The sequence below is a fragment of the Phaeoacremonium minimum genome, assembly GCF_000392275.1.
Source record: "Phaeoacremonium minimum UCRPA7 unplaced genomic scaffold PA7_03_scaffold_182, whole genome shotgun sequence".
Taxonomy (NCBI): domain Eukaryota; kingdom Fungi; phylum Ascomycota; class Sordariomycetes; order Togniniales; family Togniniaceae; genus Phaeoacremonium; species Phaeoacremonium minimum.
In genome coordinates, this window is record NW_006921089.1 from 71768 (window position 1) to 94504 (window position 22737).

Consider the following 22737-nt stretch of genomic DNA (forward strand, 5'->3'; position numbering starts at 1 on the left):
AGTGACTGTACGACGGTATTTGTGATGTTGAAATCCAAGACCAATTTTCCAGCGGCTGGAGCGAACAGAGTAGCTGCAAGATTACTATAAGAAACGGCAGTTCATCAGTACCCGCAAATTCGAGGCTCTCGAGAAATCATCGCGGACTTACACTACTAGTGTTATAAAGCTAACGATAGCAACATGACCAATTCGTTTCTTTCCAGACCAATTCAAAGGGTGCCCTGGATCATCCGATCCGTTCCAGTCAATGAAATTGGGGTCATCTTGAGGAGATGATGGTGGTGATGGTTTCGGCTCTAAGTCGCTTTGATTAGCCGTGCTCGACCAATTCTCGGCGTCTGTTGAATCTGTCATGCTAAGACTGCCGCTTCTCTCTATTAAATGGTGAAGAAAATTTCCGAGGGACATGATTAGCAACAGACTCGCAATTTGTGCCTCTCTATTATATATCGGACACAACGACCATCCACGACCCCGAGGGCAGCTCCTGAATACACGGCGACCCGTACCTGCGGAGGATCATCTCGGATGGTCGGACGGTGGTCGGACGATCGGAATCCCCGACCAAATCGGGCCCCACCATGACCATGCGACTACAATGTCAACTTAAGATTCGTGAATAATGCGTGTTGAGCGAAATTCTTCACCTCACCCTACGCTTCGAACCGATATATCGAGTTCATGACAATGAATCAATCCTCGCCGGAAACAATGGTCCCAGAAAGCCCCAAACCGCGTACACGACCACCGCCAAACAGGAGAAGGGACAAAGCACAGCTTTCTTGTCACACTTGCCGAAGACGAAAGTAATCACAGCACCCAATCATAATCGTCTTGGTCTTCTTTGATCTAACAAACCGCAATAGATTGAAATGCGACCGGCAACAACCCTGTGGGACATGTTCAACCAGGGGGCAGTCTCAGTCATGTTCCTATCCTGTCGTGGTGCCTAGGAGTAACACTCCCACCGAACCGACCGTCCGACATGAGCCCCTAGCTTCATCATCCGACATTCGAGGCAGATTGAAGGATTTGGAGAGTCGCGTTCTGAGGCTAATGCATAACTCCGGTGTCGTGGCAGAAACCCCAATCTGTAATGTCCGTACAGATGCCGTTTCGACGTCAATTACGACTACTCAGAAACCAGAGCAACCTACTTTACCAGCTCAGACTAGCTCTGAAAGTGGTACCCTTCATAGTAGTCCCGCTGGAACTGTCTATACTGGTGGAGCTCACTGGACAGCCATTCTGGATAGCATCTCGGAGATGAAAGACTACTTTGAAGAGCAAGAGGATATTGCTGCAGCCACCCCAGTCACATACAATAGCGCCCCCTGTTCCAGAGATGGTCCTCAGCTGCTTTTTGGTTGTAACAACACAGTCACAAAGGATGACATTCTAGCAGCAATTCCGGAACGGACTATCGTCGATCGCTTGATCTTCTATTATTTTAATGCTTTAGTCATGCCTCCAAGTCAGTATTCTTGATTGGGAATCCAGACGCCTCGTCAGAATTTGCATTCGATAACAAACTTGGAACAACCACTGTACAAAGTAACTAACTCGTGGGTAGATATTGCATGCATACATTCCGGTACATTTCTTCGTCAGGTATGTTCTCTCCCATTTCTTCTCCGTCTCTCTTGATGTCCAAGTATCATAGCTTAGTTGTTCTCCTGGCATTGCTCCCACACCCGTGATTGTTACTGAGCTAACCAGCAAGGTCATCTTTAGTACGACGACTTTTGGCAAAGACCATCTGATACACCCTTGATTTGGCTTGCGTTGCTATTTGGCATATTGTGCCTGTCAAAACAGTTTCATCCGAATCCCGAGTTCCCCGGTTACGTAGACCCTTTTGAAGAAGCACAGGACTCCCCACCTCAATATCTCGAACAAGTTGTTCAGTGTCTTGTGCTGGGTGATTACAGTCGTGGGGGGCCTCATGTTATTGAAGCCCTGATACATTACTTCGTTATCGAGCACTTTAGACGTCCTGATACTGAGACAGGAATGTGGCTCTTAATGGGGGTAATATTACGCCTAGCTCTGCGCATGGGATACCACCGCGATCCATCACATTTCCCCGACATTTCCGTGTGTGAGGCGGAAATACGTAGGCGAACATGGGCCACACTCTACTCTGCAGATGTTCTGCTATCCCTGCAGGTGGGCGTTCCAAGAATGATCACACCGGGTCAATGGGATACCCAACCACCACGAAATCTCTTAGATAGTGATTTCGATGAGAACACGAAGGAACTACCACCAGCGCGGCCAGATCATGACGTGACGCCAATGCTCTTTGCTCTAGCGAGGCAAAAGCTTTCTACTATCATCGGAATGATAGCAGATATGACAAATTCGAACCGAAAAGACACCTCCGATATCAAACATATCGAGCAGCTGCTCGAATCCACCTACGACTCGCTACCACCAGCACTGAAGTTCACTACCTTATCAAAATGCCTTGCCGACACTCCGATGAATATACTGCTACGCCTTACTCTTGCCAGCGTATATCATAAGGCCAAAATCATCTTGAGTTGGCTGCTCATAAATGCGCCAGCTCGTTCATTAGACAAGGGCGACGTTGATGGTTCTTGCCAAAAATGTGTCAATTCTGCATTGAAAGTTCTTGGACACCAGGATATTATAGACACTGAAACACAGCCTGGCGGGACTTTGTATGCAATGAAATGGTGCGTGGACATCTCTGGCTAATGTCATTGATATTGTTCATTTCTTTAGCTTCGCACAGAGGCAACCACGATCACTCCCTTCTCCTCACGTCTAGAACCGAAATACTAAATCCTTTGTCACAGGAAGCTATCATCTACGGCCGCCCATGAATCTCTTGTTGCAGCAACAGTGCTCTGCACGTACGTTTACCGAAACATGGGACCTCAACCAATCCACTCGATGGATAGTCAGGAGCTGGGAGAGATCACCAAGGCTTTGCGTCGTTCTTACGAAGTTCTCTGCAAGTCCCGTGCGCGGTCAAAAGAGGCCAGAAAGGTGACAGACATGATAAGCCTTCTCTTTGCAAAACTAGATCCTACTGCAAGCTCTCAACAAATACCAAATAGTTATGACGATCGACCTGATAGTCGGTCTGGATGGATCGCAGAGGGCATTCCATCATTTTTGCGAGGTATGCCAAACTTAAAGTTGTGACCTTTAAGCAGATCGGAAGAGTGCTAACAACATACACAGAGAACACATTATACGGAATGCAGTTGGGTGCTTCTAGTTACATCCCTCTTGCAGAACATCCGTTGAAGACCATGAGTGACACTTCGGACGCATTTATGAACTCGTTCGCAGGAAGTCCTGATCCAGCTTTCTTGATGCTCGGATTAGGCGGAAATTGGAATTGAAACCAAATGCAGGGCTACGTTGCAAAATATAGATGCATTTATCCACACAAGACATTGCCGGTATTTAGGTTAGCATCCGTGTTGCGGGTACCTTGGAAGTGCTTCTAGAGTAAACTGACAACAAGAAGCTTTGGCTGTATGTTGTTCCAAGCCAGTATTGTCGCAGTGTCACATGTAACGAACCTCAAAGGCCATGACATACTTTTTTAAAAAAGAAATATACGAAGGTAAAAAAACAGTCGAAGGTGTGAATGAGCGTGACAATTTGGCCAATTTACTAAGACATAACAGAATCACGGAGGTGCGCATTGAGAAGCAAATGCGCAGGGCACCTGCAATCTTGTCGCTATAGAGAAAACCTGGAAAAGAAAACCAATTTTGTAAATGAAGGAAAGATTGCTCTTGCTTGACACTCAACATAGTTTGAGATTTCTCGCAGTCGCCAATATCGCGAGCGGCTGGATGTGAGCACAAGGAGAATCTATTCCGAAAGTGACTATATATCAGGTGTGATAATGGCCCATTGCCAATCCTCTTTTGCTTGGACCAGCTTCGAGAGCTCTTTGCTAGTTTTCTGCTGGAATTCTTGGAAGGCTGTTTCATCAACAGTAGCGAGGATTTGTTCGAGCTCGCTTTTTTTACTGGCATAATCGTTGTAAGCCATGACAAAGGCCGGGTCCTTAAATCGTTATTAGTTGTTCAATCATGCCGCTGCCGTGTCTCAACATACTTTTCCTGAGACCCAGTTGTTGAAAGTCATTTCGTTGTCAACCAATCCAACGTCCTGCTCCCTGTTGTACTGCTCTAGAGCCCTCTGCCTTGCGTCGCGTGCTTTTTCAGCTGAATCCAAGTAATTTTGCTTGGCTTGGTTCAGTATGTGCTCTTGTTGAGTAGACATGATAAACCAGGTGAGTGAAAAGGTAATTGAGAAATCAAGTTTGCGTTGCTGTATTGAAGCTTGTGAGAAGTTGACCCTAAGAACCTTTGACAGCTTTATAGATTCGATTTGTGGAGACATAGAAGGCTTTATGGAGTAAGTACTCTCATATCTGCATGTCTCAGCTCAGCTGTCAGTGAAAATTCCCATCGGCACGGCCCTTGTCCAATGACGCCTGCCAGACTACAGACAGTGATCCTCATGGGGAGAAAACGGGGCAGCTCAAAGGAAATTAATAGTATAGTCTCCAGTTTGAAGTATTTCACCGATGATCCTCGGTCCGACACGTCACTGCTCTTGCAGCTCTTGCAGAAAAACTACGTCAGAACCCACATTGAAGGGCAATTCCCAAGAATTTGCTGTGAATAATGAGGCCATACAGTGACGATCTTGACAGAGATGGTCACGGTGTTCTGATTTTCTTAGAGACCTCTGGCGCAGATCCATATCCTTCAGTGTCAGTGTTAAAGGCTAACTAAGAAATGATACCCACACCTCTAGAATGTATTTAGAAACTCTGGAATTTTGAGAAAATCATTGACCTTGCTGAGAAGCTCATGTGGATCACCACTACCCGCACATTGAATCCAGTATTAGTAGTGAATGTGATTGTCCTAAACGTATAAGAAGATAGACTTGTGTGTCGTGTGTTTGATAAACACCCCCATTTAATCATGGTGCTAATTCTTTGATTAGACGCTACGGAACTGACTTCCGGGTATAAAACCACCGTCAACCACAATATCTGTGCCCGTGATATAGGAGGCTTGCGGCGAGGCAAGGAACGAAACAACATTAGCAATCTCGTCCGCGGTTCCACCCCTACGGAGAGGCGCAGAGTCTATGATTGTTTGAACCTGAGATCCAGAAGGCGACTTGAGTTCTTCGCGGATCATTGGTGTGATAATCACCCCCGGGCTAATTGAGTTGATCCTTGCCCCCTTTTCCGCCCACGAGCGAGCTGCAGCTTGGACACGCAAGATATTAGCTCGTTTAGACAACGAGTAAGCCAATGCTGGATTCGGTAACTCTAAATCGAGCTCCGGATGAGTGAGAAGAGTTTCCCTTGATGCCGTTGCGAAATGTCGTTCCAACTCGGGAGACGCCGGAGACATGAATCTCGCAATGCTGGCAATGCAAACTAATGACGAGCTCGGTGGAATCACTTCATAGAATGCGTCAATGACATTTGCAGTCCCTATAAGATCTACGTCGAAGATTCGCCGGGCGGGCGCCATCGCTGGAGATAGACCCGCAGTGTGAACAACTGCCTCGAGATAACCCGCGTTGGCAGCTTCCTCAGCGAAGCTTTTGACAGACTTGAAATCAGCAACGTCCACAATATGTGTGGCGACATCATGGCCATCATCGTGAAGTGATTTTGTGGCTGCTTCCATGTTTTTCTCAGAATAGTCTGCGAGGAAAATCCGCCTTCCGGAGCCGAGCCGACGGGCTGTTGCCAGTCCCATCCCTCCGCTACCAATGATAGCAATTATGCCGCGTGTGAGTCCCATCGCGATTGTTTTCTCTCTTTTGTGCTTGGATGTGGTGGAATATAGGAAAGACGTAAAGTGATGGGATGTGTCATATTTCCACAAGAAATGTCCTTGGTCATAAGGTATTCAGCTTCGAGAGTGGGGGATGGATCATGAAAATTATCTCCTGATATCTCATGTCACACATGAGTTGGTTTCTAGATGGCTATCCCCTAGGCTCTATTGAGTTAACGCATAGCTCTGTGCTCCCAATTGTAGCGTCCTGTGGCGTGCGTAGTCCTCGTACTCGGGTTACAAACCTGAAGACTCCAAGCTCAACGACCATAACTGAGTTTCCAAGACTAAAGTCGCTTAGGAGTTCTGCAAGCCCAACTGGAGGATATAGGACGCGAAATCGAACACCGCGAGAATGAAGTACTTATCTTGTCGGATTTATAGCTCATCATTTGTTCGTATTTACAATAAATTAACACATTCCTCACACCACAAGGGTGATATCATATCATTACAGATTAAATTTACTCTGCATCTTATATTAGGCAGTCGCTTGGTCGTAAGCATCCTTCCATCATCGACGCTTTTGTCCTTTAACAGTTGTGGAGCCATCGACTCATCATCCCCTTAGCAAAGATGTGGTTGTGCACCGTGCTTTCAGGCCTACATAAATACAATGGTTCTTGGCAATGCGAAATTGAAGCAGCGATTCTCTGTCATTTCCCCATAACGCAATGCTATTGAAACAGGGCAGCAGTGCCTACTGCTGACCAACACCCTCTCAAGATATCACATAGCATACACACAAAAAGAAGCCTCCAGGGCAAAAAGAACGTAATGGAATGAAAGGGGTAGTCATTCTTGTATTCCGTGTAATGATAGCTAAGTGAAGCGAGTAAAAATGAAGTAAGTAATAGCAAATAAGTCACCTGACTGCTGGCAGGGGTAAGATCATGCTCCCCTAATCCACTATGCATACTGATACTTTTTGGTAGGGAAACAAAGTTGCAATCGATTGTCCCTGGTAGGGGGCAATATCCTGTAAGACTGATAGAATCAACGTACTTGCTGCTATGAATACTTATAACTCAATTGCGTCAGTAGATTTAACTTCAAATCTCTCTTACCGGAATTGTTTTTAGTTGAATCCATTCCGAGGCCAACAATATCAATCAATATTTCAATATAGCCTCACCTCAGATGGCCGTTTTGGAAGCGGCCCCGAATAACTGGGACTTTCCCCACAGCTGGCCCCGCACGCCTCCGCGTTCGGTACCCAATCACCCCAATGCCGAACTCTCGCAAGATCTTTTTAGGAGGCTTCCTCCGCACACACACGGCATTTACCACTGTAACACCTGAAGCGGCCCAACCACACGCTCTCGAGCTGCTCTAGCTTGAACCTGTTTGAGGCTATCTGAGCCGGAGGACAAAGCCAAGACGCTCTCGTTTTATGCAGATCCTGGGCCCTGCCGTGTTATGATATCATTAGAGTAGTCAAGCAACGACTCCGCTACTCTCACGACTCTTAAAATGGGCGCAAAGTCTCAGTCCCGGGCCTCTGGCCTGTCGCCACAAGAGATCAAGAAACCCGCAGCTTCAAGACAAAGTCAATTGGCACCTACATCTGGTGTTGAACTCAGAACAATGGCTTGGATCTCTCTTCCCGTCCTGGCACTTCTTGCTGGTCTCGTTATCCAAGGCCGCCTCAGCCCCGCATCGAGCATTACATGCGCTGCAGAAGTTCCGTCGCAGGCACAGATTATCAATCAGAAGAGCTTTAACGTTCTATCAAACGTGCCGCCGTCCACAGTGGCCAATGGCACGAGAGTCTTCAAACCACCAGGAATTAGCGACGCCGACCTCCTTGCCAAGCCCTTCCATATCTACGACGACGAGTTCTACGCCATCATTGGGTGCAACCCGACCTTGACGATCATCGCTAGCTCTGACAAGGACCCTCTTTTTCATGAAGCTGTTGTGTGGTATCCTCCTACAGACGAGGTCTTCTTCGTTCAAAATGCTGGCGCCAAAGCTGCTGGAACTGGTCTTGCGAAATCAGCGATCGTGGAAAAGATCAGCCTGTCCGAGGCAGATGCGGTATCCAATCTAACAAATGCAGCTGGCCGGGTTACCGTTCACACCGTTGACTCTAATCCTACGGTTGTCAATCCTAATGGTAGTATTTCTATAACATTTCACTCCAGGACTGTATCATTGACGAGGGTGCGCAGGAGCGACGAATTACAAAGGCCAGATCATGTTTATGGGTGAAGGTGCTGGTCCCGATATCCCATCTGCCATCTATGTGATGAATCCGCTTCCACCATATAACACTACCGGTAGGCTGAGCTTAACTCAGGATACCAAACCTATGAAATGCTGATTGAGGGCAGTGGTTCTGAACAACTACTTTGGTCGGCAATTCAGCTCACTCAACGATGTTGGCATCAACCCGCGCAACAAAGACATTTACTTCACCGACACTCTCTACGGCTACTTGCAGGACTTCCGCCCGGTCCCCGGCATCCAGAATCAAGTATATCGCCTCAATGATAAGACTGGGGCGGTGACTGTCGTTGCAGACGGTTTCACTTTGCCGAATGGTAAGCGAAGATAAAGCTCAAATTGTGCTGTTGGAATCTAACTATCTTATCAAAGGAATATCATTTTCACCCGACGGATTGTATGCCTATGTCACTGATACAGGGACGAACCATGGATTCCAAGGATACAACTATTCCGATCCATCGGCAATGTAAGTTAGGCCCTATTGAAGAGACAATCTGATAGCGACGTACTAAACTGCCGTATAGTTATCGGTACGACGTGAAAGACGATGGGACCTGGGAAAATCGCAAGATATTTGCCTTTATTGACTCGGGTGTCCCAGATGGTACAGCCCGAGTGCTCCCGACCACCTACTGAGAAAGATGATTGACAATGCGTTTAGGTATTCATTGCGACTCAAACGGCAACGTCTACGCTGGTTGCGGCGATGGAGTCAACGTATGGAACCCGTCGGGCAAGCTGATTGGCAAGATCTATCTTGGTACCACATCTGCAAACTTTCAATTTGCTGGCAACGGACGAATGGTCATTTGCGCAGAAACGAAGCTCTTCTATGCCACGTTGAAGGCATCGGGAGCCTATGTAGATGGCATGATGTGAAGTATTGTCCAACCAATGTAACTCACCAACAACAAACTATGAGCATAGTTTCTGGGTTCAGAACAGACCTCAGTGCCAGGATTGATGAAGGAAAACAAATGGCTCATGGCATTAGAGAAGATCTATCCGCAGAGATATGCTTATATATCAAATCCAATTGAATTGCAATACAAGTCGCTTCATTGTACTGAGTCTCCGGGGTTTCGAGGAACCACCGCCTTTGGTGGCGGATAAACACTGTGATACTGATGGAGGGGCGTAGAGAGCGGAGCAGTATAGCTGGGACGGCTAGGATGATGGTTTGACTGTATAATTAAAGGACCAGGAAGCTGCTGATTATATTCCGTACCGCGGATAGGAGCTACTCTGGACATAGGCTGAATGATTCCTGGCCGCGAGGATGCCAACTGACTTGTCTTGGTGGCCCCGGGACGTACTAGCCCATGTAGATGATTGTCTGTGGATGTGCTTGCTGTTCCAGACAACCCAGGCTGGTGATTCTGACTCTTAACCTGGAACTGCGACTTCTCTGAGTCCGTCAGCAGCTCACGGAAATCCGACGGCAGCTTCTCCAAGGCGTCTCGCACATCATCATTTCTCACGAATCGTGCGCCTCTAGCTAATAGCAACCGAGCAGTAGCTTCTTGGCCATATAGTATAGCCCGGGTCAAAGGCGTGTAATGCGCATAGCCGCTAGCAATCTCCAGGTCGGAGTCGAGACCGTTTTTCAACATGAAGTCAATCATGAAGGTCCAGCCACGAGCAGCTGCAAACCCTAAAGGAGTCGGCATCTTCGCCGAGTCATAGGGAGGTGTCGTGTAGGCTGGCTCGAATACTTGGAGGAAGCTCCCCCAGAAGCCACCGTGCTTATTGTTAGCGTGGCATACGAGCTTCAGGCTTCGAGTCAAGTCGGGGTCAAAAGTCGTCATATTGGCACTCGCAGCGAACTTCCAGTAGTAATCCAACGATTTCGCACAATAGCTCAAAAAAGGAAATTGCTTTAACCGTCCTGCTATGTCAGCCACATAACCTTCTCGCAATGGATCCTGTGTGAGATACAGCGCACAGCCTTTCAGGGCCGACGTTATCATGTCAATAAACCTTCCAGAACTCAGATCTTTCAGGTCAGGATACTTCTGGTTTATGAACTTTTCCGAAAGCAGGAATTCCTTTACCGACGAGTGGCCTAGGGAGACCGTCTCAGCCGTACTATCATACTGCACGAGGCTCCCGCAAACCTTCAGGATCTCGTCCATTTTCCCTGGCAGAAGCAAGTTATCTTGGCTCAAGTCATTCTCCAACGCTACGGCTACTTCAAGTTCAGAGAGAGTCAAGGGTCGAGTCTGTATTATCAGCCACCGCAGGAGTCGTCGAACTCTGATCCTGAAATGGGGTGGTATTCCGCGGAGCAAGTGGTGGTAACTGTCACTTAGGGTTTCGGGGAGGGTTTTGATGGCTTTCTTTACTTCGCCAAAGGTTTGCTTGGTCTCAAGGGCTGTCAAATGACAAGCTACAAAACGGAACGAGCCCTCTGACTTCTGAATGAGAGCTCTTACAATCTCCTCATTGAGATTGTGAGGAAGACTCGACAGTGATGTGTGATGCTTTAGGTGGGCTCTGATGCATGGTTCAATGTCTTGCTCATGCTTTATAGTGTCCATTTTCACCAGCACGAACTGACTCCCCCGCGCCTGAAGCCACTTGATATCCAGATTAGGCGTGGACGAGATGCAGACTTGCATGAATGGATGCTCCGAAGCTGCCGAAGCTAGCGCTTCGATTAACTTAACAGATTCGGAGCTCTCATTAGGTGCGTCGAGAAACACGGCAACCTTGGGGAATTCAAGGGAGAGAGTGCCAAATATTGAACGTAATTTGCTAGTCGGCGCCGCCATCGAGAATAAGACACCCTGCCCATAGTCGTTCTCTAGGTAGGCTTCTTCGACCAGTTTCCATAGCCCCGATTTCTTGTCGCAAAGCTGCACGATGAGACATCCTAGCAAAGCGGCCAAGCTTTGAGATGACATGTCCTGGAAGCTGCAGTAGTGATATAAGACGACACTGTCCGTATCACTCTTCCATTTCTCGATCGCGGTCTCAATTGCGCGTGAGATTAAACACGACTTGCCCGAGCCACTTTTGCCTTGTAACCATAAAATTCTTGATGGGTGCTTATCTGGATTGATCCATTCCGAAAACCTATTTCCCTCGAGGAACCACCTGCCCGTTCCTGGTAAGTGTGAATTCACTAATTGTACATGTCTGGAGTGATAATCGTTTGCCGAGATCCAGTTCAATATAACCGGTCGGGATAGCTGTAAAATTTGGTTGCTGAATGTGACAAAATCATTGTGAAGTGTCTGGGCCTCTTCCAAAGACTCAACAGACAAGACTAGGCTGAAGTAATCCTTAAGGCGTTCGATTTTCTGTCGTTCATCTTCAATTTTCTTCTCATCGAGAAGCCACCCTACTCGCTGTTTCGAGGATTCGAGCCATTTACGAGATTTTCCACTCTGAGGTTTGGCAAACTTCTTTAAAAGATCTTCCAAGATTTGGGCTGTTCTAGATATCATCTCCTTGATGCGAGTGCGCGAGTCGTACTTGTCTGCGTGGTTCACGGTTGATCTGAATGTCAGGTTACTAGAAATCCTGGCAAGTATATCCTGCAGGGCAAACAGCTCGTCACAGAGTTGCCGAATATTCTCGGGAGCATCCCGAAAGGCCTCATAAGTGTCGTATAGCTTTTTGACTATGCCTACGACAGTCTCTATGAGACCAATGATTGATATGGGGTCCATCGAGTCTGTAACTAAGGTGAAAATAAGTTGAAATATAGAGTATAAAGACTTTTGTGTTCAGCAACGAAGCAGAAAATTGTCTTGATAGAAGAGTCTGTGATTATCATCGCTCTTTATCGCCTAAGAGAGTGTCACTTTCCAGAGCACACACCTTGATAAGGAGGGGGATCAATACATTTGCAGTAGGTGGAGATTATTGAGCCAATCTGCGATAGACACGTTTATTAGGTGGTTTATCACGAATGAAGATGCTCTACCAGCCTTACCTGAACCAATAAATGGGCAGATATCAATACCATGGCTGGACCCTGCAGATCAGCTGGCCCTTTGGCAGTGATAACAGGGACCATGTGCAACGACTTGACAAATTCAACCAGCAACTTCTAGACACTGCAAAACCCAGGATCGAAGTGCAAATGTTAAAAGAGATGCTTTAACTTTAGACAAATAAAATCGTACACAGTATTTATTATCACGGCCAACTGATCACATTGATCAAGAGGACCGGAGCCTACCGGTGTGCAACTATTCTACGAGAGGAATGTGCTCAATGCGGATACCAAAGAGCTTAGTATTTCATAATGACATGTCAAATACTTACGTTGGCTTGAGCGTCGTGTTGATACTAGAAACTACACAAACTTGTTTACATTTTCTCTTGGCGGGCTCTTTCGCACAAGTTGGAGCCACGGCAACACCACCCACTCACGAAGATGATAAATATTAATGATGAAGTCTGTATTTTAAACTGGATCGACATATGATCGAGGGAAAGGTCTAAATGGAAGAGGTGTCTGGCAACGTCAGAAAAACCCAAGAAAAGGAGACTTTGGCCTAGCCAGTTCTAGAATGATTCCACCCACCACTAGCCTATCAAACGCTTGCAGATCCCCTTCCCCAAGTTTACCCCAGACTTGATGGCCGTAAAGCCAAATGACATCGTTGCTGCTGTCCAATACGTCACCTCAATTAAAATTGAGCGCACGATGATGACCACAAGCCCTTCGTGTATGTTCCTTCTAGTGTGTACCTCCGAAACCTCTTAAGCCCCTTCCTTGGCTCGATCTTGACTGTAATCTTCCCCATCATCAAACATTCGGGTCAGTAGTCAAATTAATATTTCTCATGGGCATCCTTGATAAAATCACGTAAGTACTGCTGTTACTTTGCCTTGTTTTCTATGTTCGGGACTTTGATTAATTGCAGGCAGGCATCCTAAGCCGAACCACCCGGCACAGCAGGAACCAGAGCCGAGTGACCCTCCAGTACAGGCCGGTGGAGACGAACATCGTGCCCCGGAACGGTTAACAGAGGGTTCACACGACCAGACTGCTCCTACAGCAGGCGGATCTGTCGGCACTACGGCCGGTGGCGCACCCTCTGCTGGTGGAGTTGAGGGCGACAATGAGGCTGGAGAGGAGGAGCTTGTAGCAGGCAAAGTCATGGCCGAGTCGGCGAATAACTTTCCTGGAACCAACCCACACCCCGCGCACTCAGCATTGGGCGGACAAGGGCTGTCCATGTCTGGCAGAGAATAACATATCATGTTGCAAGGAGATGGTAGGGAATATAAAAGGGGGTGATATAAAGAAGAGACCACTCCCTTTTTGGAGGAGGACCAACGACGGTGGGGTATATTGAAGTGATAGTAAATGCGAAAAATATAATCAACAATAAAAATGCTTTTCAAATCAACATATTCCGACCGTCCCAAACACCAGACTCGGCGCGTGCCATCTAGAACATGTGGCTGCACGCGCCATTCCCTCCAACACTGTGCCGATGAGTCTAATACATCACGAACTCCAAGCACGATGCCGACTTCCCCGGTTCTCGGCAACTGATCAACTGGCTTGGTCTGAGGCAGTCGGGGCCAAAGTTTCAAAGGCTATGTCGTGGCGTCTGAGAAAATGGCTTTAAATGGTGATAGTAACGAGAAGAGGCCATGGTCGACAGGCCCTGAAATGTGGAGTCATAAATAGTTTCATGTCCAAAGTCATCATGTTCAGACAAAAGAAAGTTCGTAAAAAAAACGAAGATTAGAACGTATCCTGCCTCCTGACCATCACATTTGATGGTGATTGCCGCCATTAGAAGGATCAAATAGCCCTAGGACATCTCCAGGGAGGTATTCTAGCCAAGGCGGCATCATCTCTTGTGGGAGGTCCAGCGCGCCGATGTCAATCTCCTGACTATCGAATGTGATTACATTCGTGAATAGGAAATTGGGATTGAGGTATGAATATGATCCGGAGGCTAGACCGTTCTGGGCAAAGTCGTGTAGGTAACCGCCGTTATTCATACCATTAAGATTATTATGCTGGTGATTCGCCGCAGGGTCTGTGAGTGTGCCAGTCGACGAGGCTCCGTGCATATTAGAATGATCATATGATGGAGGCTGATGAGATGAAGATGTGAATCCATGGGTAGGTGGCGGTGGAGGCTGTGAGCTGCCTGGTCCCATGCCTCTGAGCAGATGATGCCTGCTATCACTTCCAGATGTATCGGGCCCGATTCCATCAGTACTTGTACCCTCATACTTGAGAGAGGTTCTCGACGATCCATGAACGCCTGGTATCGACGACGGCGTAGATACACGATTCTGTTTCGGTTGCTGTGCCGAGTACCGGATGGCAGACACGTTCGGCTGGGGAAATGCGGGAGGCAGCATGGAAGTTGCTTCGGGTAAGCTTTGTCGAATAGGGTCATAAATCATATTACCAGGCGGTGTACTAGCTGAGGCTGTTGGAGGTTGCGGTTGCTGGACGGGTATAGGCTGAGGTGTGCCGGTGTTCATGCTTTGATACAATAAAGTGAGGCTTGAGTTGGGTGAATTTGTGGTGCCCGTTAGTGACCACGCAATCGGAGGCACATTTGGTGATGCTGGATTCTCAAGCCCAGTAAAACGGCTCAATGATGCACGGCGTGGCAGCTTTGTGCTCTCATATTCCTCATTCGTGTATGTCTCACAATCCCATATCCCCTTCGACTTCTGATCGAGAGCTGTGAGGATATATTTCACACCGCCCCAGTATGTATTGAGCTGTTCGAGCGATTTGTAGCATCGTTGATAATTCTGGTTCGCAGCGGAGGCAAGGAGTGAATGCTTGGCCGATCTGGCATCCCCTGAGTTGGACTTGGCGTGGTGTTTAGCCGCTTCACCCTTGGAGTTTGGAGGTGGAGTTGTGTCTCGGGAAGTTGGTTGTGACGAGTTAGCTACAGACTCCATGAGAAATGCGCATGCAGCAATGTACATGGGCTGAGACGTGAAGGGGTTTCCTATGAAGCTTTTTGGATCAATGAGCTCTGCAAAGGCGAGGATATCCGCAATGGTTTTAGCGCTGGACATTGATAATTCGCGACTATGGGGTAGCAATTGGTGTGTCCGGTCTAACTTGCCGAGGGTGGCCAAGAGGGTCGGCTGGTGCAAGATGATGATCAGGGCATGGAACCAGAAGTGCAAGAGTATGAAATTAGTTCCTTGGCCGGTCTTCACATATTCTTGAAAGTTAAGAGCGTTGAAATGTAGCCGGGCATCCTGTTTCTGGTACAGCTTCGTAAGCTCGTGCTCCATCTTAACAAGCCTATTCATCTTGTCCTGAGTGAGATCCTTGCTGTCTCGAATGTTGTTGAGAACATCTGACACCCTCCCATAGAGGTGTATGATCTGTATCAATGTAGGGAATGGAGCGGGCCAACCTGTTACTGGATCGACAGCCGGGTCAGGTAAAGCCAGCTCAAAGTCGTCCTCCCGGAAGGTGACTGGCCGGCCAGTGCCTGAAGAAATGACGCGGTCCAGTATGAAGACGGCCCAGAAAGTGTCGATGCGTTCTTGCTCTAGCTCATGTTGCTCTTCTGGGCTAAGTTGATCTTCCTCTGACTCCGCCTTCTGCTCGATGTCTTCTCCATCGCTGTTCTTCCTATTCCACGACCGGATATACCAGGGATCTTTCTCTCCTTGATATTTGACACCGATCTGTTTACCTATGCCGAGATCAACAGCCATCCGAATTGCAAGCCCCAAGTACATCCAGAGAGTGCTATCCTGATTCGCGCCGAAGCCTTCATAGGCTAGCAGAAGACAAGCCTGGACTGCTCCCACAGTGGGGCACGGGAAAGTGTCGACGGTCGCAGCCCTTGCACGCTGAGCAAAGACATGGCCGTAGTCTGCTCTGTCCCCTTCTGTAGCGAAGATTGGAAGCTCGGAGAACCGAGCAGACAGAGAGCACATGGCATCGACAAGGATTGCTTCCACCCTCTTCTCTTTGACCAAGCGAATGAACTTAGCCTCAGAGCGGAGGAATGGATAATTGCAACTGAGATGTAGGAAGAAGATCTTGAGCAGACTGATTATGATGGGATGGACAGGCGCCGGGTCATTTGGGTCATAGGCGGGCATATCCTCGGCGCCTTCCAACACGGCTTCTGAATGATTTGAATGGTTTGAGTTGGAAAACAATCCATGGCTTACAATTGAGCCGGGCGAGGTCCCTGAGAAAGAGCCTCCTCTGCTCCGCCGTCGGTCTCGAACCGACACATTAACGACCATCTGTTTGAAGCCAGGGACGATAGCGGTTGGTCCGAAGTACCGGAAGTACGGGACCTTATGGCTCGGGGTATGATGCTGCATAGGCGAGCGATTATGCGAGCTACGGCTGTCTTCGGAGAACGAGACATTGCGCTGAAAGGATGGTCGCTTGACAGGTCTTCCTGGCGGGGTTGGTTGTGTTTGCGATTGACGGTTTTCCTGCTCCCAGTCGTTGCTCTGAGTCGTCGGTCTTGCGCTGGCCGTGGGTGTCGTGCTGGAGATGGAGTCGCGCTGCGACACGACAGATCCGCTGTTACTCTCGTAGCTGTTGCTTCCATTCCGGGACTTCCAGTGTCGTCGCTCGTCGTCCTCTTCTTCAATGTCCCCTTCTTCTCCGTAGTCATCTTCAATGTCGGTATTCTGCTCTTGCGGACCTCCTCCTCTTTCTGCCTTGATCACGACCCCAGCATCCGTCTTCTTCTCGACGATCTCGGTATAACCCAAGCAGGCGTGGTTGTTCTTAGCACATGTCGAGCATGTTGGTCGTTCTCCGGCGCATCGCGTCTTGCGCTTTCGGCAGGTCAAGCATCTATAAGTATTGTGTCAGTTGGAGCTGTCCGTATGTCTGCATCCCCCTCCTGTGCCAGCTGCACACTTCAACGCGGGACTGTGACCGAAGCCACGATCACAACACGACCGCATTGTTGTCGGATCCTGGGGCGAGCACTCACGCAGCATTAATCCGCCGCCTCTTGGATGGCGGCTGGCCCTGATTATTGACGAATCGGATTTGCTTTGGTGGTGGAAGATTTCCGTTGATCACGGTGGCCATGGCGTCGACGCATTCATAGCAGGATCATGATGCAACGGACTTATCGTAGCGGGCCGGTGGATCGAGGCCCTGGAGCCTGTGGGCAGGATGTGGGCGATATATGTACTTGTGCGGGGCTCTGGTTGGAACAGCAGGCTCGAAGTGAAGAGCTCAATAGGTGCATCCCATCATGGTTGGGCTGTCATAGACAGAGACTCCAGCTAAGCCGTGCGCTCGAGAGAAGCATCCTCAATTGCAACCCAGATATGTGTGAGATGCAGCGAAGACACGTCGTAACAAAGCAGGGGGCCGTTGGATTAAATCCGATTGAGGCGAGGTGAAGTAAGATGTGAGGAGTGGGAAGAACTAATCTTTGCAAATACGGTGATGAAACGGCACGGATTGAACGCGGGGAGGCGTGGGGATGGTGAGGAGAACGGGCAACAAGTGGCCTGAGAGTGGGAAATCCTCAACAGTGTGTATGTGCGTGCTTATAAAGTTAAGCCACAGAGTGGAAGGCATCCATGACGAGATTCCTGGGGAAGTACCGCAATTGTAGGAATCGGATCGGATTAGTTAGCTTCAAATGGATCTGGACTGCACTGGCGGGCGCTCAGGCTAAGAATCTAGGTAACAAACAGTTGAGTCGCCTTTGTCAGCTGTCTATAGAGCAACAAGTAAACGCGGAGGGAAATTGTTAGTGGGCATGGCAGGATACCACCGACCATCGCAAAACAGGAACAGAAATGCACATGCGTTTGAGGGATGGGTTGATCGCCGTGGGGTCGATGGGATGTAGTGTGTGAAGAGATACATTGAGATACCAGGCAATACAGGCTGTACGATGTGATATATCATAGGAAGTCGATAATGTGTGGGCGTTGAAAACAGCTTTGAGCTCCGGCTAGACCTAGGGGCAGGGGATGCTATGGATGCTATGGCGACATAGCGTACCTACTGTACCTTCACACCTACGTACTGTACTGTACATTGAAGAGCTTATTATTAGGCTCTGAAGGGACATATATCTAATCCTTACCGTGGGTGTGAAGGGGAGACGGAAGAGCGGGTTTTCTTGCGCCAGCAACCAGAGACCAAAATCGACCAACCCTGATATATGATGGTAGTCAGGTAGCTAATCTCCTCTTTCCAGGCGATGTTGCAGGTAATGAACAACGCCGAAGAGCACCTGAGGGAAAGCCGCATTGCCGTTCCTCCTCTCTAAGTGCTGAGCCTTGGACGGCACCTTGGCCTGTCGCCCAGATAAGGCGAACATATTCTCCCACCACCCATCTATCCGTAGCTTGCCATCTAAGTGGACGGCCACGTCTCTTATCAGTTCGGGCTACAAGACAAAGACAGCACCAGGCACCTCAATAGGTGAAGCTATACTGTTGCCCGTGCTAATCCCTCCTTGAGGGAGCAAGAGAGAATGAAGGGCACGGCTGAGCAAACAGATCTATATCAGAGAACTCATTTTGAATTACGAGTAATTGCCAAGATCGTCTTGACACAATTGCGCTCCTATCGTTACCGTCCTTGTTGGTTTCCGCAAGTCGGTTTACTGGTGCCGAAGGCCTTCGAAATGAGAGGACAAAGACGCAATTTCGCTCATTAGAGAACGCGGGCCATTCCTAGCGCCCGTAGTCCTGCGGAGACAATGAAGGCACCGCGCAGTTGGCATGCTCTACGATACTAGCCTGTGATAGAGGAGCCGACCATCCCCGGATGAGACTCCTGCAGCTCCCCGCCTGCGGTGTGCATCTGCATGAGGTTAAGTACTGTACCTCTCGAGCTCATCTTTGTTCACTCTGCTCATGTTCCTGGTTGCTGCGTTTTGCTAGGCCTAGCAGCAGGGCAGACCGTTGCATGCATTGCACTTGAGCACATCCTCTTCCGCCATGATCCGGGTCTAGGTCTACAGATCCCGCGAATCAAGTATGCAGGTCTCTTCGCGCAATATCAAAGCAGTGAGTTCCAATACGGCCAAGCTCGCGATAAGAGACAATATAAGGAGCGAGAAGATGGAAAGCGGCCAGGCGCCATCATAACATCGTGCAGTAGCCCGAAAATATTTGCGCTCTGTCCCAGGGGCTTTCTATCACAATGCTCGCCGCTAGTGCTTGCAGCGAGGACCAGACAAGGTATCTTGCTTTCACTTGAACTCTAAGTACCGCGCAAGACACGGTCTCAGATGGGTCTTTTGCCTCCGTGAGATACGATCAGCGTCACCTTTCGCTTTCCTGTCGGCTTCAGTCGACCTTTGCGGGGGCATGGAACTTCTCGCCAGGGCGGCGATCGTCTAACAGCCTAAAAGCTGGATGCAAAACAACGCCCACGACTGTTGTACTGCAACTATACCACCACTGTGGCAGACATCATCCACAAACCTCTCACCCCAGTTCTTGATGTTATAAGGCTATACATGTAAGCTGTGTTGCCTCGGCTGCACATCAGGTTGGTTTCGTAGTGCCAACGACTGCCACATGCCTATCCGCACCATCTGGGTGAAACGTGACCGCATTTTGCCATCGAAAATTACCGCTGGCGAGGTAAAATGAAGGGTATCATCTATTTCTGGAGCATCTATCTCACCCTCATTCACTCGTGCCCTTTACTGGCATGCGTCCCAAGTCTCCTAGACTACAATGACTGTCAGGCCTTTGCCCACCCTACAGCCAACTTCAATTACGCCTCCCCTTGATACCATGCTTCTTCCAAGCTTAGATAATAGATGCCCATCAACTCCCTCTCCACCCCTTTCCAACCAGGTCATACCGAGACGCCAGGATTTCCCAGCGAGCTCCTGAGGAGTACTAAGACTCGTAAGCAAATATTGTGAACTTCTTGATAACTCGCATAGCCAATACGACCATCCTTGGCCATAACTCTCCTTCCAGGGAACGCCGCCCCTTATTATAGGTCCTGTTCCAATAACTCCTTTTAGCTCTCCAACACTCCTTCGTTCCCGTATGTACTCTCCCGTACTTATGTTTCCGCCTGTGATTAGACGCAACTTGATGGAAGCATCCACATTGCCGCCTGTTTTGACGTTGGTCAACCGAAGACAATGTTTACGCCCATGTCTTCACTGACTCTTCTCCACAGATCAGCGCTCTTGCCGTCCCTCTCGCGGCAAGTCACATCAGCCAAGAGGGAGTCTTTCTCCGACATGTCTGTTCGCCGCCACACCTCGCGGACAATATCCCAGGCACGTTCAATATTCATCATGCCCTGGCGCTTCTCGATGCGTACGAAAGCATCTCGTGCCAATTCGCGATCTTCCGCGGTTGCCGCTTCACAAGCGGCAACAAACAATGGCCAGAGTAGAGCACTCATGGGACCTTCGTAAGAGCATGTTGCGGCACAATGCACCAGTGCCGCATGAGCATGTGACTGGACCAGGGGCGATGACCTGGAGTAGCCGTATATTGTCCTATACAAGTACACGAAGGCACTGTGGCGGTAAGCCATGGCATTGTTGAAGATTGAGTGAAGCCGGGCCTTCTCAGGGGACTCCGAATCCTTCGCAGCCTCAGCTTGTTTGGCATGGGCCTTGGCAATACACTCGACGGCATCGTCGGGCGAGAATTCGGAGGGCAAGCAAGGCTGCCACTGTCGCAGAGCGACTTCGATCGCGTCGGACGTCGTTTCGAGTTCTGTGCGGAGAACAGCAATCTTGGATGACATCTGGCCCGTGCCGACCGCATTCTCCAATTCGCTCTTCAGTGACGAGAGACCGGACAGGCGATGGATGATAGGCCATAATGTGGTGGCCATCCCAAGCAGTGTGTCAACGTTGCTAAGAGCTGACACGGCTGGCGCTCCTAATGGCGGGAAGGGCAAGAGGCAGCCCGCAGCAGGGGCGGTTGAGAGTGGTGCTGTTCCAAAAGATAATGCTGCAATAACATCATAGAATCGAAACGCCTATTATAGCTCAGTCAGATTCATCCCTTGCTCCAGCCGAGCATATCACAACTATAGGGGAGCAACTTACGCGTTCTAAGAAGATGGCTGTGGGATCTGTTGGTTCCGGGCTTGAGCTCATAATGGCGAGCGCCCCTTTCAGGTGCCCCTCGACGATGTTCGATCGTCCTTTCTGCACAAGCTGAAAGGAGAGTTAGTCAATGTCCACGTCATAATTCGGGAGAAAGAGCGGTCAACAAACTTACCACTTCGTAATATACAATAAGCATAATCGCTGCCAATAGCTCGTTCCTATTCACCTTGCCCTCGCGCTCTATGAGACGCGCGAGCCCCTGAATAGCCTGGTTATGAAAGTAGAGTGACTTCTCTCCGTTCTCAACGCCTCGATATTCCAAATGAGCACTAGCTAGAGCATATATGGCATTCATTACTGGCGAGCTCTTCTGTGACAGAGGCAGAACGAGCTGTTGGAATGGGTTCCCCGACTCCTCCCTGAACACAATGAGGTGGCTCAACACATTGCAGAAATGATCCACCAGCGCACGTCGATTAGGGCGATCAGAGAACTCGGAAAACGCGGGGACACAAAATTCGAGAAGAGGCGAGCCTGTAGGGCACGGTGCAATCATGGCTAGATCGGGAAGCTTTGAGCCGTGGTGGACGACCGCGTGGCTCGTGACCTCCTCGGCTGTTTCATCCTCGTCGAAGTCAGCCGGCAAGTCGCAGGCAACAGAGCCGATTGGACTCAGAGTCGACAATTCCGCAAGTGGGTAGCTGAGCAGGGACACAGTGTCGAAGGGGCTCTGAAGCGGAGACAACAAATCCGACTCGTAGACTTCGTCCCCGAAAACCTGGCTGTGTCCGTGGGGGTTGTGATGGTGGAAATCGTAGCCACTGTCGTCACTGTCTGGACTATCGCCGGAGCCTGGGGCCACAAGATCGTGAGAACTGTTGAGAGCAAGCTTGCTAGCGGTCGTGGTTGAGGCGGCCGAGTCTCGCTTTCTTCGCTGTCGCGGTTTCACGGGCTCGTAATTGCAGTCCAGGCCGCGCTCGGCGCAACGGGAACATTGCGGCCGTTCCTCGTCACATTTCTTCTTCTATACGGAGTGTTAGAGCGCACATTTCTAAACCAGATCGTTCGGGTCTTAGGGCGACCCAAATATCGCAAGTTCGCGGCTAAGTAGGGATCGAGACGATCGGGTGGTTGTACGAACCTTTTCCTTGCTACAGGCGTGTCAGAAAACAGGTTCTTCAGAATAAGGATGAACGATGCAATGGAGATCACGTACCAGTATGTGCAACCTGCATGAACCCAGCGATCATCCGGTTAGAAACAGTCGTACAAAGTCATGGGAAGCAGACGGGAGGGTTGGGTTTGGGTGGCAGAATGGGGAGATGTTGTTTCAGGAATTGGAGACAAGAGAAGAGGGGAAGAATGATCGCGTACAGCTCGCACCTCACCCTCAATTATGCTTTCACGGCAGGGGAAGGCAATGGCAGGGACGTTGCGCCACCAGGCTGGTTGCATTTGACTTACCTGCTCTTGATCGTGTCTTTGGAACCTTAGGCGCTGCACGCTTGGTGTAGAGCAACATGGTGGCGTCTCTTGGCTTCCTCCGATATTCCCTGTCTTTCTTCTAATTTGCCAGTGCCAGTTGGTTGATCTTCCCGTCGATGTCAACGGGAGTGCAT

General features: G+C 49.2%; 2 protein-coding genes across 2 annotated transcripts; one reads left to right on the forward strand and one right to left on the reverse strand.

The window, feature by feature from the left end:
- Positions 1 to 7457: 7457 nt before the first annotated feature.
- UCRPA7_2620 (putative evolved d-pantonohydrolase protein) lies at positions 7458 to 8981 on the forward strand (the record flags this gene model as incomplete). The annotated part of the gene is made up of 6 exons (XM_007915195.1): positions 7458 to 7989; positions 8045 to 8152; positions 8207 to 8416; positions 8472 to 8568; positions 8627 to 8706; positions 8764 to 8981. The coding sequence occupies 6 exons, from the start codon at positions 7458 to 7460 to the stop codon at positions 8979 to 8981; spliced, it is 1245 nt and encodes a 414-aa protein (XP_007913386.1).
- Positions 8982 to 20175: 11194 nt separating this feature from the next.
- UCRPA7_2621 (putative fungal zn binuclear cluster domain containing protein) lies at positions 20176 to 22396 on the reverse strand (the record flags this gene model as incomplete). Its single annotated transcript, XM_007915201.1, has 5 exons — positions 20176 to 21045; positions 21116 to 21226; positions 21291 to 22142; positions 22260 to 22269; positions 22389 to 22396. 5 exons carry the CDS (start codon positions 22394 to 22396, stop codon positions 20176 to 20178), a joined length of 1851 nt encoding a protein of 616 aa, XP_007913392.1.
- Positions 22397 to 22737: the final 341 nt, after the last annotated feature.